At 42.5% G+C, this 13,606-nt stretch overlaps 1 protein-coding gene across 1 annotated transcript; it reads right to left on the bottom strand.

The window, feature by feature from the left end:
- Positions 1-4,046: 4,046 nt before the first annotated feature.
- LOC148132251 (transmembrane protease serine 12-like) lies at positions 4,047-13,180 on the bottom strand. The gene is made up of 5 exons (XM_087954087.1): positions 12,943-13,180; positions 11,708-11,909; positions 8,142-8,407; positions 5,243-5,385; positions 4,047-4,289 (listed from the first exon to the last, which is right to left on the bottom strand). The coding sequence occupies exons 1-5, from the start codon at positions 13,043-13,045 to the stop codon at positions 4,047-4,049; spliced, it is 957 nt and encodes a 318-aa protein (XP_087810213.1). The 5' UTR covers positions 13,046-13,180.
- Positions 13,181-13,606: the final 426 nt, after the last annotated feature.

Here is a 13,606-nt window from a genome sequence, read left to right as displayed (position 1 = left end):
CCGAAAGGGCTGAGAGCCCCTGGTCTCCGATCTTCGAAGAAGGGAAGGCAAGTACTTCCTCTTGCTGCGACCCTCGACCAGCAGGGGTTCAAGGGCCGGGCCAAACAGTTTGTCTCCTGTAATAGGGGCAGTGGCCAGCTTGACCTTATTCTTTACGTCCGCCTGCCAGTGTTTGAGCCATAGCAGGCGGCGAGCCGTGACGTGGGACGTGATGGCCCTGGAAGAGAATTTCACCGACTGGTAAGTGGCGTCAGCCGAGAACTCGGCTGCAGCCACTAGCTTCGCAATGTCCTGGTGCGCCCTCAGGTTGGAAGCAGGGACGTGTTCCCTGAGCTGACGTAGCCAGCGGATAGAGGACCTAGTGAAAAAAGAGGCGGCGGTAGCTGACTTAATGGCCCAGGCGTCGGATAGGTGGGCCCTGCGCAGGGCCAGCTCCACCCGCTTATCCTCAGGTTTCAAGGCCTCTAGGGCCTCACTAGGTGTAGAGGAGGAAGCTAGACCCACAATAGGGTCATCGACCTCTGGAATGTTCAGGAGGCTGGACAGTGCCGAATCGAGATTAAAGAACCTCTTGTCTTGGCTAGAGGGTGTGGGAGGGGTCCCTGTGGAGGATAGTTGCTTCGCTACCAGATCTACGAATATGGGGGGAAGGGATGACCTCAGCTTCAACCACTGGTTGGGTGAAAATGGAATCTTCTGGGCCCTCTGGGATGGGGGGAGGTCAGCAGGGGCCTGGGAAAGAAGGCCCGAGACATTCTTGGCCTTAAGAAGGAGGGACTTGAACATGTGTGGTTTGAAGAGCCCCCAAAGGAGGGTTGGTCAGTCGAAGTGCCCTCGTCCCTCGGACATCTCCCCTCCATGATGTCAGTCTCTAAGGGAGGTTCACTGTAGCGGGAGGATCCCATCTGGGAATCCTCCTCCTCGAAATCCCTAAAGTCCCCTTCCTCCTCAACCTGGGCCCCAACCGGAGGAGGGCTGTCCCTCTGAGAGAGTACCTGAGCAACCGGGGGGACCGGTTGTGGAAGGGATCTGATAGACAAGGAGTCGTGCTCGGAGACTCGAGGAGAGAAGCCTGATCTGGACATGTGCTGTAGTTCCTCTATAACACTCTGGCGGATGGCTGATTCCATCCAAGCCCTGATGTGAGGTGGCACCTCAGATGTAGAAGGTTCGCCCTGGCGCAGACCAGCAGCCGTGGGTGTAAAAGTGGCTTCGGGTGTCAGACTCATCGTAGGACCGGGGTCGGGAGACCCTGGGGCGAACTGCGCCTAGGTAGGGAAGAAAGGCCTGGGGGAGAGGTTGAATAGAGGTAGGGGTGGAGGAGGAGGTAGAGACGGTTCAGAGCGGGACTCCCTTGAACGCCTGTCGAACTCTTTTTCTAACGCCTTGTGGTGCCTTAAGGCGTCACGTTGAGAGGCCTTGGAAGGTTCCTTGTCCTTTCTAGAGCCCTTAGGTTCCTTGTCCTGCTTGGCGCAAATAGTGGGACTTTGCCTTGGCCTTCAATGAAGGACGTTTAGAGGAATTGTCGTCTGCCATATTGAACAATAGAGATTAATAAGGGCGGTTGGCTCGCCCAGATCAGGCCTGGATAAGGCCGGGTGAGGATGAGGCTGGCCCGCTCCCCCTTTTGGAATTTTACTTGTACGGAGATAACAGAAATATATATATATATATTTAGCTATGTAATCCTGTTTTGTTCCTTTCTGTAGTGCTTTTTATATTCTTTATATCAGCTGAATATACAGGTACTCCGATATATCCAATATCTTAAGAGAAAAATTGCTGTACCAAAAAAATTATTTCTTTTTTGTTATTATTCCTTTTGTATTTGGATCAAATATAAATTCTATTATAGTTATTTCCTTGGATGGATATCTCTCAGTGCCGAATCAGTCGAATAACGCCTGAGGCCTAGAGTTGAATAGGAGGCCTCTGGCAGCCAGCCTCCAGACAACAGAAGAAAAAACCGGAGGGGGGGGGAGGCTGCAACTTCGCCCCGAAAAGGGCTGCGGGAGGCCAACAAGCACTAACCAAGACTAGCCAGGCAGTTCGATGGGCAGCTAGGCTTTAACCCTAGGCCTGGAGATTTAATTCACCGCAGCTGAATATTAAATAAAAAGAAACTTTCAGCGCCCGGCCACGAGGTGGAGCCAAAATGGCGTCCGCGAGCTGAACTGCCTGGGCGCCTTCGGGACGGAAAGAAAAGGAAGGCTTGGCCGGTCAGCTCGGCGCTCCTAAAGCCTTAGGGGCGATAGCCCTCCCGGTTGGCGTTTAGGGTGGGGGGGAATCCAGCGGAGGAGCGCGTGCCACAGGCAACGCGCAGGCAGCGACACGATCTGATAAGGGTGGGGGGGGGCGTCGCGCTGAAGGCGCTGCGAGCCCACAACTTCGCCCTGAGGACAGGGAAGAAATTTCCCTTGAGTCCTGACCCTTTGCGCAGGAGGAGGAAGGAAGCAAACCTTATTAGGACGGAGGATTCAATGAAACAGCCAAGGAGCTCTTTGAAACGCAGCCTGATTCTTCGAGGCTGAGCAAAAGACTGGGGAGACGCTGCGCGATGCCACGTGGGAGGGGCGGAGCGTTTCCTCGTCTAAAGCTCAGCCTGAAAGAAGAGGACTCAGAAGCACATCCCACAGTCTGGATGCTCCGAGCGGCTCGAGGGAGAATGTATGATATATTGATGCCACACTATTTATGTATTATTGTGTATGTGTAGATTGAAATAAAAAACTTGATTATAATAATAATAAAAAGAATTCTGGGGCAGTGAGTGATGAACATGGGTGTTCCACCAGGATATTGCAGGCATGGAGAAAAGATAGCAAGGGAAATGGAGTCTGCCATGCTTGCTAATTATTGCTGGAATCTCACCAGGGATGATCCTACTGGTTGATCCAACTCAGAAAGCTCAAACTGTCCAAAGAGCTGCTGATTCAGTTCTACAGAGGAATTATTGAGTCTGTCATCTGCACCTCTATAACTGTCTGGTTTGGCTCTGCAACCCAACAGGACAGACACAGACATTCTCATTTGGCAAAGACAGATGGATAATTAGAATTAGAACTGCAGAAAAAGCAATTGCTACCAACCTGTCCTCTATTGAGGAGTATACTGCACGCGTCAAAAAGAGGGCTGTGAAAATATCTACAGATGCCTCACATCTTGGATATAAATTGTTTCAACTTTTACCCTCAGAACAACACTGTAGGGCACTGCACACCAGAACAACGAGACACAAGGACAGTTTTTTCCCGAATGCCATCACTCTGCTGAACAACTAATTCCCACAACACTGTCAACTTATTTACTGTATTACTATTATTCCTCTACTACTAGATTATAACACTTCCTAGTGCCTATCTCTTCCCTCTTATGACTATAACCGTGTTGCTTGTATCTTTACAATTTATATTGTTTTATTTGTTTCCTAGTATGATTTGATTGCTTATTGTACCATATGACTATCATTAAGTGTTGTACCTTATGATTCTTGACTCTTGACGAATGTCTCTTTTCTTTTATGTACACCGAGAGCATTTGCACCAAGACAAATTCCTTGTGTGGCCAATCACACTTGGCCAATAATGATTCTGTTCTATTCTATTCTATTCTATTCTATTCTATTCTATATGCCCCCCTGACCCAAGCCTAGGGAACTCCACCAGCAATCTGGCCATGGGATTAAGGTACTCAGACAGGGAGGAAGGTAAGCAGGAAGTTTTTTCAAAAATCTGTATTTCAGATTAAAAATACGTGTTTAGTTTACCATAAGGGAAGAAGCAGAGCTAATAATTGTTAAGATCACATTTTATAATGTTAAATCCGATGTTAGGTATTAGAGGGGAAAAACACTTCAAAAAGTATTTTTTCTCCAAGCTACAGTTGTCAGTGATGAAGTATCAGGTCTAAAGTTAAAACATAATAAATTGCACTGAATGGGCAATACTTTTATTACATCTATTAGATAATTAAAAGTAATAGATATTGCTACACATGGAAACAAGTTGGAAAGCCAAGATATCCCAATCCAAAAGGAGATATTTTTTTCATAAAACACTGCAGAAAACTATCCATCCTGCAGGCAGAAAGAAAAGATATGGAGCCTTCCTAGTCATGGCTTTGTCAAATAAGATAACTTTAGTCTGTATCCACCTTCTATAAAAACCTGTTTGCAGATAGACTCCTGGCAACCTTGGCCGGCCACAACCGTAACCGAAACTGCTGATCCCTACCAGGTAGTACCTGGTGAGATCTGAAATATAGCACGCAAGAGGACCACCGCTGTCTCCCTGGAACATAAGACACCAAGGAGAAAATATCAATGGAGGGAATTCTCAGATGTTAGAGGAAAACATTATTATTAGTCAACACATTTACTTAACCCACGAAGCATCCTTTGCTTAACCAGATTGTTAAATCGTAATTGGCTGATATAGTGCAATCCACGAATGTATAAATATTAGCTGGATTCATATGCTAAGCTGAGCTTAGGGCTATTAGGGCTCACTGTGTGTTCTCAGCAAAGAAATTGTAAGTTACACCTTCCATGATTGGTCAGGAAGAAAAAGGTTTTCTGTAAGATACCCTCTCCTGGAAATGGGGTATTCTTGCCTTGGTTATACAGCAAAATGTACACGTTCCCCTCACTCTCTCAACATCTGATCATGGGAACTCCACTGCAGGACTCCTGAAAGTCCAGTCTTCCAATAGTAGCGGCCAAGAAGCTAATAAGAGAGGCAGCCTTGAACCTTCTTAGCTTCACACCTGGCTGGAAGTTTAAATATTCTGATAACATCATTTTTACAGGTCTTACTTTATGGCATATTTGATCACCCATCGGCCCAAGTATTACAGCTGGTGGGATGCAGAAGGGCCTTCTCTACCATTGCCCCTGCCCTCTGGAACATCTCTCCCCACCCCAAGTAAGGTCAGCTCAAATCTCCCTGACTTCTCCTGAGAGCCTAAAACCAGGCTCTGCCAGTTAGCTTATGGCTCCAACGAGGGAGCATCACAGAGGAGGTGGGCCACAGTTTAACAACAGATCCCCGCCCCCCATATTCTGCTCCCACACCCTCCCCATCTATAATTGGACTGTAGCATTTGGCTTGTATTAGCTTACTTACGTTTTTCATTTATGTAATTTTTATGTTATGGCTCTAAACAGCCCAGAGTTACTGTGTGATAAGATGGGCAGCCGATAAATTTTATAAACAAATAAGTAAATAATGAAATTCTCTTTTACCTGACAACCATCAATTCCTCCTTTTTCAGAGCCAGCACAAATCATATTGTCTTTTACCATCCCTGCATACCAGTCATGCCTATTGCAAGTTGATATTGGAATAATATCGACCTGTGCTTCTTGTAATACATCTCTTGCTCTCTCTAAAATGAAAATTAAAAACAAACCTGGAAGTACTCTTATGCCTGTTTCAGGCAAAAATGGGAAAATGTTGGTGCAGATTATTCTTGGTGCTTCATAAGTACATAAATACAATTGAGCGAGTCCAGGAGTATTTTACCAGAAGAGTACTGCATTCCTCTGTTCACAACAGGATACCCTACACCACCAGACTTGAGATTCTAGGCTTAGACAACCTTGAACTAAGCTGACTAAGATTAGACTTAAGCATAGTACATAAAATCATATGTTATAACATCTTACCAGTTAACAAATATTTCAGCTTTAACAACAACAACACAAGAGCGCACAACAGATATAAACTAAATGTAAATTACTCCAAACTCGATTGCAGGAAGTATGATTTCAGCAACAGAGTGGTCAATGTCTGGAACTCACTACCTGATTCTGTTGTCACCTGCTCAAACCCCCCACTCTTTTACCCTCAAACTAACCTCTATTGACCTCACCCCATTCCTAAGAGGTCTGTAAGGGGTGTGCATAAGCGCACAATCGTGCCTACCGTCCCTGTCCTATTGTCCCCAATTATTAGTTCCTATTTCTTGTATTTAAACTTATGTTTATTCTTGTTTGTTATATTGTAACTTTTGACAAACAAACAAACAAATAAGAATTTTAAACCTGACAACACTAATGCACCTTGCTTCCAAATGGTTATCCAGTTGCTTGCCCAAAGAAAAATTAAGAGGTTCTTTCAGCATTTGGATATGAAATGAATTTTATTTGGCACTTAACACAGCAAGTAGGTATATAGAGAAGTTACAGTGAAATGCTATCTTTCTGCCAGAGTCCCTTCTCATTTTTTCCAATGGGCAAACTGTTTAGGCCAACTTTGGCAACTTCAAGACTTGTGGATGTCAATTCCCAGAATTCCTCGGCCAACAAGTCTTAAAGTTGCCAAGTTTCAAAACTCCTGCTTTAGGCAGTATTGAGGTATAATAGTGGAAGGAAATGAAAAACTATGAATAATGGAACCAATGTTAAGCAAACTGTCCTTCATTGCATCTATGATTATGCAAGTAAGCTGAGTAATCAGTTAACTTACTGAAGCAAGAAAGATGTTACTGACATGCTCAAAGAAAAACAATACGGTTAAAAGTTCCATTATTTCTTTAAATACAGATTCAGGTGTTCTTGTCTCATGAAAGATATAAATAGGTAGAAACTAACTGTAGAAAAATATGAAACTACAGGTATTCCCTTCTTTCAATATTTATAATAGAAAGTTGATTCTGGCAGGAGAAGCAGCTTTCTGAATATAAAATTAATGGTTAAAAGGTTTGTAAAAAGGAGACTAAATATATCAGTTCATATAAAAAACAAAACCATTTTAGGCAGAAATGAAGTACTGAAACAATATTTGATCCGTGTGGAAAAAATTAGGACAGAATGATCAAGGTGTAGAATGATTATAGGGCACAAAGATCATTAGCAATTCTTAGATATGAGTGACCAAGGAAAAATGTCTGAAGGACATTTGTCAGCTGTGTTCATCTGCCACATGTTTCATCACGCAATTTATTCATCAATAGTTATATCTGCTCTGCAGTCCCAAGATAAAACCTAAACTAGGTAGGAACATTGTTCCCCATTTGTTAAATGCTGTGCTGTTAGGCATATTCTGTTTAAATGTCTATGCAAAGAATTTTGGATGGTCCACGCCTGAACCAACACGTCTGTTATGGACACAGTTCACATATATTTTCTCAACAAAGACCTGGAACTGCATGCGTTTTATCCAGACATATGTGTTCTAGGGAGAGATGCCACAGAATCAGGAGAATGTGGAAAGAGGTAAGGTCACCACTGATGGAGGCTAAAGGAAGGTATAGGAGAGGAAGGCATAGGAAGATGGAGAGAAGAGTAAGCAGGTCATTTGAATACATTTAACAAGTTGACAGTGATGTATGGTTCAGGAAGGTGTGAGATCTGGAGGAACAGCAGAAATATGTTTGGCATGCTGTGTTGAATTAAAGCATAGTGGAACAGCAGCACACAGGTAAAGAAAAGTCATGGGAAGGAGGTGTGATGGAGAGTAGAGCTGACCTTGTGCATCGGGAAGGAAGGAATGAGCCACCAAGGAGAATTTGCTGTTGGGTGGGTGGGTGGGGGAATTGCACAGTCCTAAGAAAGAGGGAAGCGTGAAGAGAAAACTACAAATAATCCCACCTTATGTTGTCCAATTTAAGATGGGGCAGAAAGGAACTTTGACAGGCTTTCAATATTCTGCTGTTCTGCTTCATTACAATAAAAAGTATTCCTCCCTGCTGGCCTGTTTCTGGACTTAGTCTACTTCAAAGATGGACAAGAAAATGATGGGAGAGCTGGGCCCATGGCAATGCATAGCAGAAGGAGAGAGGGGCACAGTGCACCAGTCTTACCCTATTTAACCTACAAGAACCTTCTGGATTTCTCTAGTTTGTGTCTCAGTTCATTGGGAATATGAGGCATGTGGAACAGATCAGCCAAACATCTGGGCATTCCCGGCTAGGAATAAGACATATGTTGTGCAAATATCACCCACCAATTAATGGTTTCAACTGCATTCTGACTGAAGCAGACCACTCATCCTAAGAATGTCTAATTTGTCTTTAAATCAAAGGGGAGTGGTATCTCATTCCTGGATAATTTCCATCCACCACCAAAAAGGAACATTTGGGTTTCAATCCAACTTTCTCATTTTTAACAGACCAATGGAAAGGGGGAAATAAAAATTCACCTTTTTCTGTTGTCCGTCCCCATCCAGTTATAAAACATGGCATCTCATCATTTAGAGCAACAGGAACATCAGGTATACAGATGGGCTGGATATACTGATTGAATTGGATAGACTCTATCAGTTTGAACAAAACAATGTCATTCTCGTAGGTAATCTTGTTAAAACCGGGGTGCATAATGATAGCCCTGATCCGGCTCCTTCTGGTATGGATGTGGAGTCTAGTAATATGATGCAATCCAACCACAGCTCTCCAAAACGAAGGGAACCTAGAACAGAATAAAGCCCTCTGTAGAAATCAATGAGAGCTGACTGTAGAATTGTAGCTTCCTACACCCTGAACTTGCACACTTTTTCTTACCTTTTTTAAAAAAAAGTTAATCCTTTTTAGATAATGAGAAAATGAACAAGCAAAGGGGAAAATAATTAATGCACAGATATAGTATCAATAAGTGGACAAAGTTGTTATTGAGGGCAAACAGTATGTCATTGATGGAATGTTAATCATAAAAAACAGAACACATTATTTTTACAATTTAAAACAGATTTTAGAGGTTTTTAAACATCTGAACTTCATGTTGAAGTCTCCACTATTTTGACATTTAAGGGTATCAAAAAGATAAACAAGAACAGAATTAAAACATTATAGGTAAATATGTAGCTTCTAATTTCCTCTTTGCTCTGAGTGATATATACCGGTAATATTTATAAATTTTCATATATTTCTTCTTTTGATTTCTTGGTCAAATTCTTTTTCCTTAAAAAAAAACACTTTAGATGTCTACATCTGCCATGCTGTATCATATGGAATATATTTGAAAGTTGTGTGTGTTAAGAGACCATGGAATTCAAGGGGAGAGGGATTTAGACCATTTGTGGCTATGTAGAGATCCTAGGCTGATTCCTCTCTTGACTCTGCCCCCAGGTTCTGCCTTCGCCTACATTTAGAACATTGATTGCCACTTATTGCCTATTCATTATTAAATGGAGCTGGGATTAAATTAAGATAGAAAAACCACATGAAAGATTAGCCACTGACTCATACCTAGCATATATGCAAGTACTAAAGCCAGCATCCCAAAAAATCAACACTTTAAACCTATGATCCTGAAACAACAATTATTTTGGGCTTTGGACCTGAGACTTCTCAGAAAACAACTGAATGAAAAACTGCTGGTGACCTTCTACCGCTGCACCATAGAGAGTATCTTAACTTACTGCACCTCTGTAGGGTTTGCCAATTGCACAGGGGCAGATAGGACAGCACTCCAGAGGGTTAACGTCATTGCCCAGAAGATCATTGGTTGCCCTCTCCCCTCTTTGGAACAGCTTTAAAGCTCCCGCTGCCTTAAGAAAGTTCAAAACATTCTCAAAGATCCATCTCATCCTGGGAACCCTTTTTTTGAACTATTACCATCTGGCAGACGATACAGAATAATAAAAACAAATAGGTTGAAAAACAGCTTCTATCACAGGGCAGTAGCTCTTTTGAATTCTACTGTATGGTGCAGTTTCAGAGGTTTTCAGTTCAATGTGTGGAGTGTGAAGGATGTGTGTTTGTTTTTATTTTCATGGTCATGATGTGTGCTGAATATGTTTGATTTCGTTATACGAGGTGCAATGACAATAAAGTAAACTAAACCAAACTTTATGCTTTTTAACATTTATATTTTATTGGGTTCTACTAGTCTAGTTGAAATGTTAATTTATTTTGCTAGTCCATTTATGATATGCCATATGCTAAATAAATTGACTTTATGGGCTCCTTTTGAAACTGGGGAAAATTACATAAGGAGTCTGATGTTTGTTACATTCAGTATTAAAAATCCCAAGGAGTACAATAAAAGTTTCTGGAACCCTAGCCAAAGTCTCATTTCATATATTCTTGTTCTTCAGAGCTCATAAAAATATTTGGAAATAGAAATTCTGAGGGGAGTAAATATGTTTACTATTGTATTAGAAAAGAATGTAGTACTCAAGTACAAAGGCCACAATCTCCCAAGGTGTCAAACTGGCAGCCTGCAGGCTGGGTGCATCATGTGCAGGCCACACCCACCCCAGCTCCAAAAAGGCAAAAAATATCGCAATACGTAACATGATGTCACAAGTTTGACACCCGTGCTCTAACCCATTAGCCATGAATGAAGAGATTATTTCTCCACTTTGGCAAAAAAACAAACAAACAGGTTTTTGTTTAGACACATTCATTTGTAAATAAAAATCTGACATAAAACTTACAATTCACAAAAATGAAACCTAATTTAAGATTCATCTGAAGCTCCAAAATAGAATGTCAGCTAAATGTAACTGATTAAGCAGTTATAATTTTACTTCAGGCATGAAAGCTGGTTGAGTGATTTTGGGTCAGTCACGCACTGTCGGCCCAACTCACCTCACAGGATTGTTGTGGGGAAAATTGGAAGAGGATGGAGTACAGGTAGTCCTTGACTTACAACAGTTCATTTAGTGACTGTTCAAAGTTACAATAGCACTAAAAATGCAACTTGCAACCGTTTTTCAGTTACGACCTTTGCAGCATCCCCAAGATCGCATGATCAAAATCCAGACACTTGTCAACTGGTTCATATTTATGACCGTTGCTGTGTCCCCAGGTCATATAATCCCCTTTTGTGACCTTCTGACAAGCAAGGTCAATGGGGAAGCCAGATTCATTTGACATCCATGTTACCAATTTAACAGTTGCAGTGATTCACTTAACAAATGAGGCAAGAAAGGTTGCAAATGGGGCAAAACTCACTTAAATGTCTCACTGAACAACAGAAATTTTGAGCTCAATTGTGGTCGCAAGTTGAGAACTATATTATATATATTGAGTTGCTTATAAAAATAATAAAGGTGGGGAAAAAATAAATAAAAATATGCTCGTCTCAAGCTTCCCTTTCAATTGCTATCTAGATCAGACTAATTTCCTTTTTTTCTTAGGTCCAGTTTATTCTAGTCCTCCCATCTCAGGTAGTTTGCTTCAGAGATCTCTTACTTTTGGTTCTGGATACTCTCTCACATATTTTTTTTTATTCCTTCAAGCTACTTTCTTGCTTGCTCTTCAACTTGAGCAGGGGACCTCCAAGGTTCCTTACAGCTCTATCATTAACATCAGTTTGCAGCTTATCTAGCTTCAGCTTCCTCTAATCTAGACTATATTTCTTTCAGTAATATTTTCGAAGGCTGTTTTATCTTTCCCTACCCATATTTTTACTTTACTTAGCTGTAGTTTTACTATCATGCATTGATATAGCTTTTGTTCATACCTATTGTATTATAGAATTAACTAAAAATCACATAAGCAAAAGCTGCCCATTTAGCTGAGCATTTTAATGTAGTGCTCTGCAGAGCTATTTCTTACCTAATCTCATTTTAAACTGGTTTGGGATAATAAAAGTTAATGTCGGCAACATATATTTTAGTAACACTAATATTTTGTTACAAGTTCAGGAGGTCAAGATCGATTCGAAAACATATTTCTAAATTCAGCCAATACTGCAGGCTAATCAAGTTTTTTTCCCTTCTATACTGATAAGAGTAGTTTTAAAACGGAAGAGAATACATACGTCCATTCTTTAATGCAGTGTGCAGCTGTCAACACTGAGTTGTGATTAATTAACGATCCACCACATACATGAACAAATCCTTTACCGAAATGATAAACCTCAAGGCTAACTTGCCATGGCCATCCACCAAGCTGAGCATCAAGTCCACCAACAATTCGTGTCTCTGTTACTATGTCATCCACAACTGGCCTGGTTCCGCAATCTAGGAGGCAAAAAAGTTTTCTAACAGCACGTTTTAAGGATTCACACACACACACAAACTCCTTTACCAGCATGTTTAAAATAGGCACTAAGACGATTAAGTAGATGATGGTTGTGTACTATGGGTACAGGCAGTCTTTTATTTTAAACCAGAAGCACATCTGTTGTTGTTGATGATGTTCTGATGTTGAGGGGTAACTTGATAGCAGTATTCCAGTATTTGAGGGGCTACCAAAGAAGAGGGAGTAAAATTATTTTCCAAAGCACTGGAGGACAGGACAAGAAACAATGGATGGAAACTAATCGAGAGAAGCAACCTGGAATTAAGGAGAAACTTTCTAACAGTGAGATCAATTAAGCAGTGGTACAGTTTGCCATCAGAAATTGTGGGTGCTCCATCACTCGAGATTTTTAAGAGTTTGGGCAGCCACCTGTCTGAAATGGTAGGATCTCCTGCTTGAGATTAGGTTGGACTAGAAGACCTCAAAAGGTCCCTTCCGTCTCTATTCTGATTGATGTGTTCAAAATACAGGCAGCTTGAAATACACCTCCACCTCCGCATCCTTATTTCAGATGCCTTTTTTCTATTTAGACTCCCCGCCCACATATTCCTATCTATATACCTGCAAACATCCCTTCATATCTGCCAGAGCTTTTATTTCTTTCTGCTCTAGTTCTTCTTGATCGGGATTTCTGAGCAAATCTCCAGGGCACCCACTGCCACCCTGCCCAGGACGGCCGTTATGGACGTTTGCAATGATCAGCTACTTTCGAAGACGAAGAAACTTCCCGCTCCACCTTTTCAAAAGCTGGGCGGGATTTCCAATCCCCACTTCCGGAGTTCCACCTAGAGTGAGATTTGGACGCCGACCGCGAGGCGCTCTTGTAAGGAGAGGTTGTCGGGAGTTGTAGTTCTGGGGGAAGGCGCACGTGCCCTTCGCGGCTTGAGGGCGTGAGCGGTTGGGCCTCCTCGCTTCTTCGACGGCTGCCGCTCGTGAGGCGCCTCGAGCTCTGAGGTGGAGAGGCGGCCTTACCGGTTGTAGGGATCACGGAGGACAGGGCTTTGGGTGGGGTCTCGCTCAACAGCAAAAGCAGCAGGAATAAGGCACAGAGCGGCGCGCGAAACCGCCTCTGCATCGTCGGTCCGGACGAAAAAGGGAAAAAGACGCCCGCCTCGCTCGTCTTCCTTCCCAGCAGGAAAGGATGCCCAACGGTGGGGAGACGGCCGCGGGCTCCGCCTGGAATAGCCTTTGCGACGCGGCAACGGGAGGCCGGTTGGATCGAATGGAGGGGTGGGTGGGTGAGTGGAAGGAGGAATCGTGATCGCCAGTCCCACAATCGGGTGGAGCAGAGGAAGTAAGATGGTTCGCAATTTCTAGATGATTAGGTAGGTAGATTAATTATGTTAGTAGATGATAGATTGTCAGATTGATAGATGTTGGATACATGGATAAATATTAATGATGGTAATGATGATAGATGTGTGTGTGTGTGTGTTTTCTTAAGTTTTCGCGGGTACTTACATGTATGGTATTCAGCTTTGTTCGGGTATTTTCCCACATCATTATAGTGCTTTTAAAGTTGTAGCAAGGTTGGGCAGAATCTCATCTGCCATCATCAGGCTTCTGTATAGTATTCATCTGTGAGTCAGACGTTCACACCGGTTTCTGTTTTAAATTTGGGGCTAGCCTACTGCTG

This window comes from Notechis scutatus, chromosome 2 (genome assembly GCF_049901735.1).
Source record: "Notechis scutatus isolate UNSWTSFEM ecotype Mainland chromosome 2, rNotScu1.2, whole genome shotgun sequence".
NCBI classification, from domain to species: Eukaryota; Metazoa; Chordata; class Lepidosauria; order Squamata; family Elapidae; genus Notechis; species Notechis scutatus.
The sequence above is the reverse complement of the archived record's forward strand: the minus strand, read 5'-3'. Positions and strand labels throughout refer to the sequence as shown.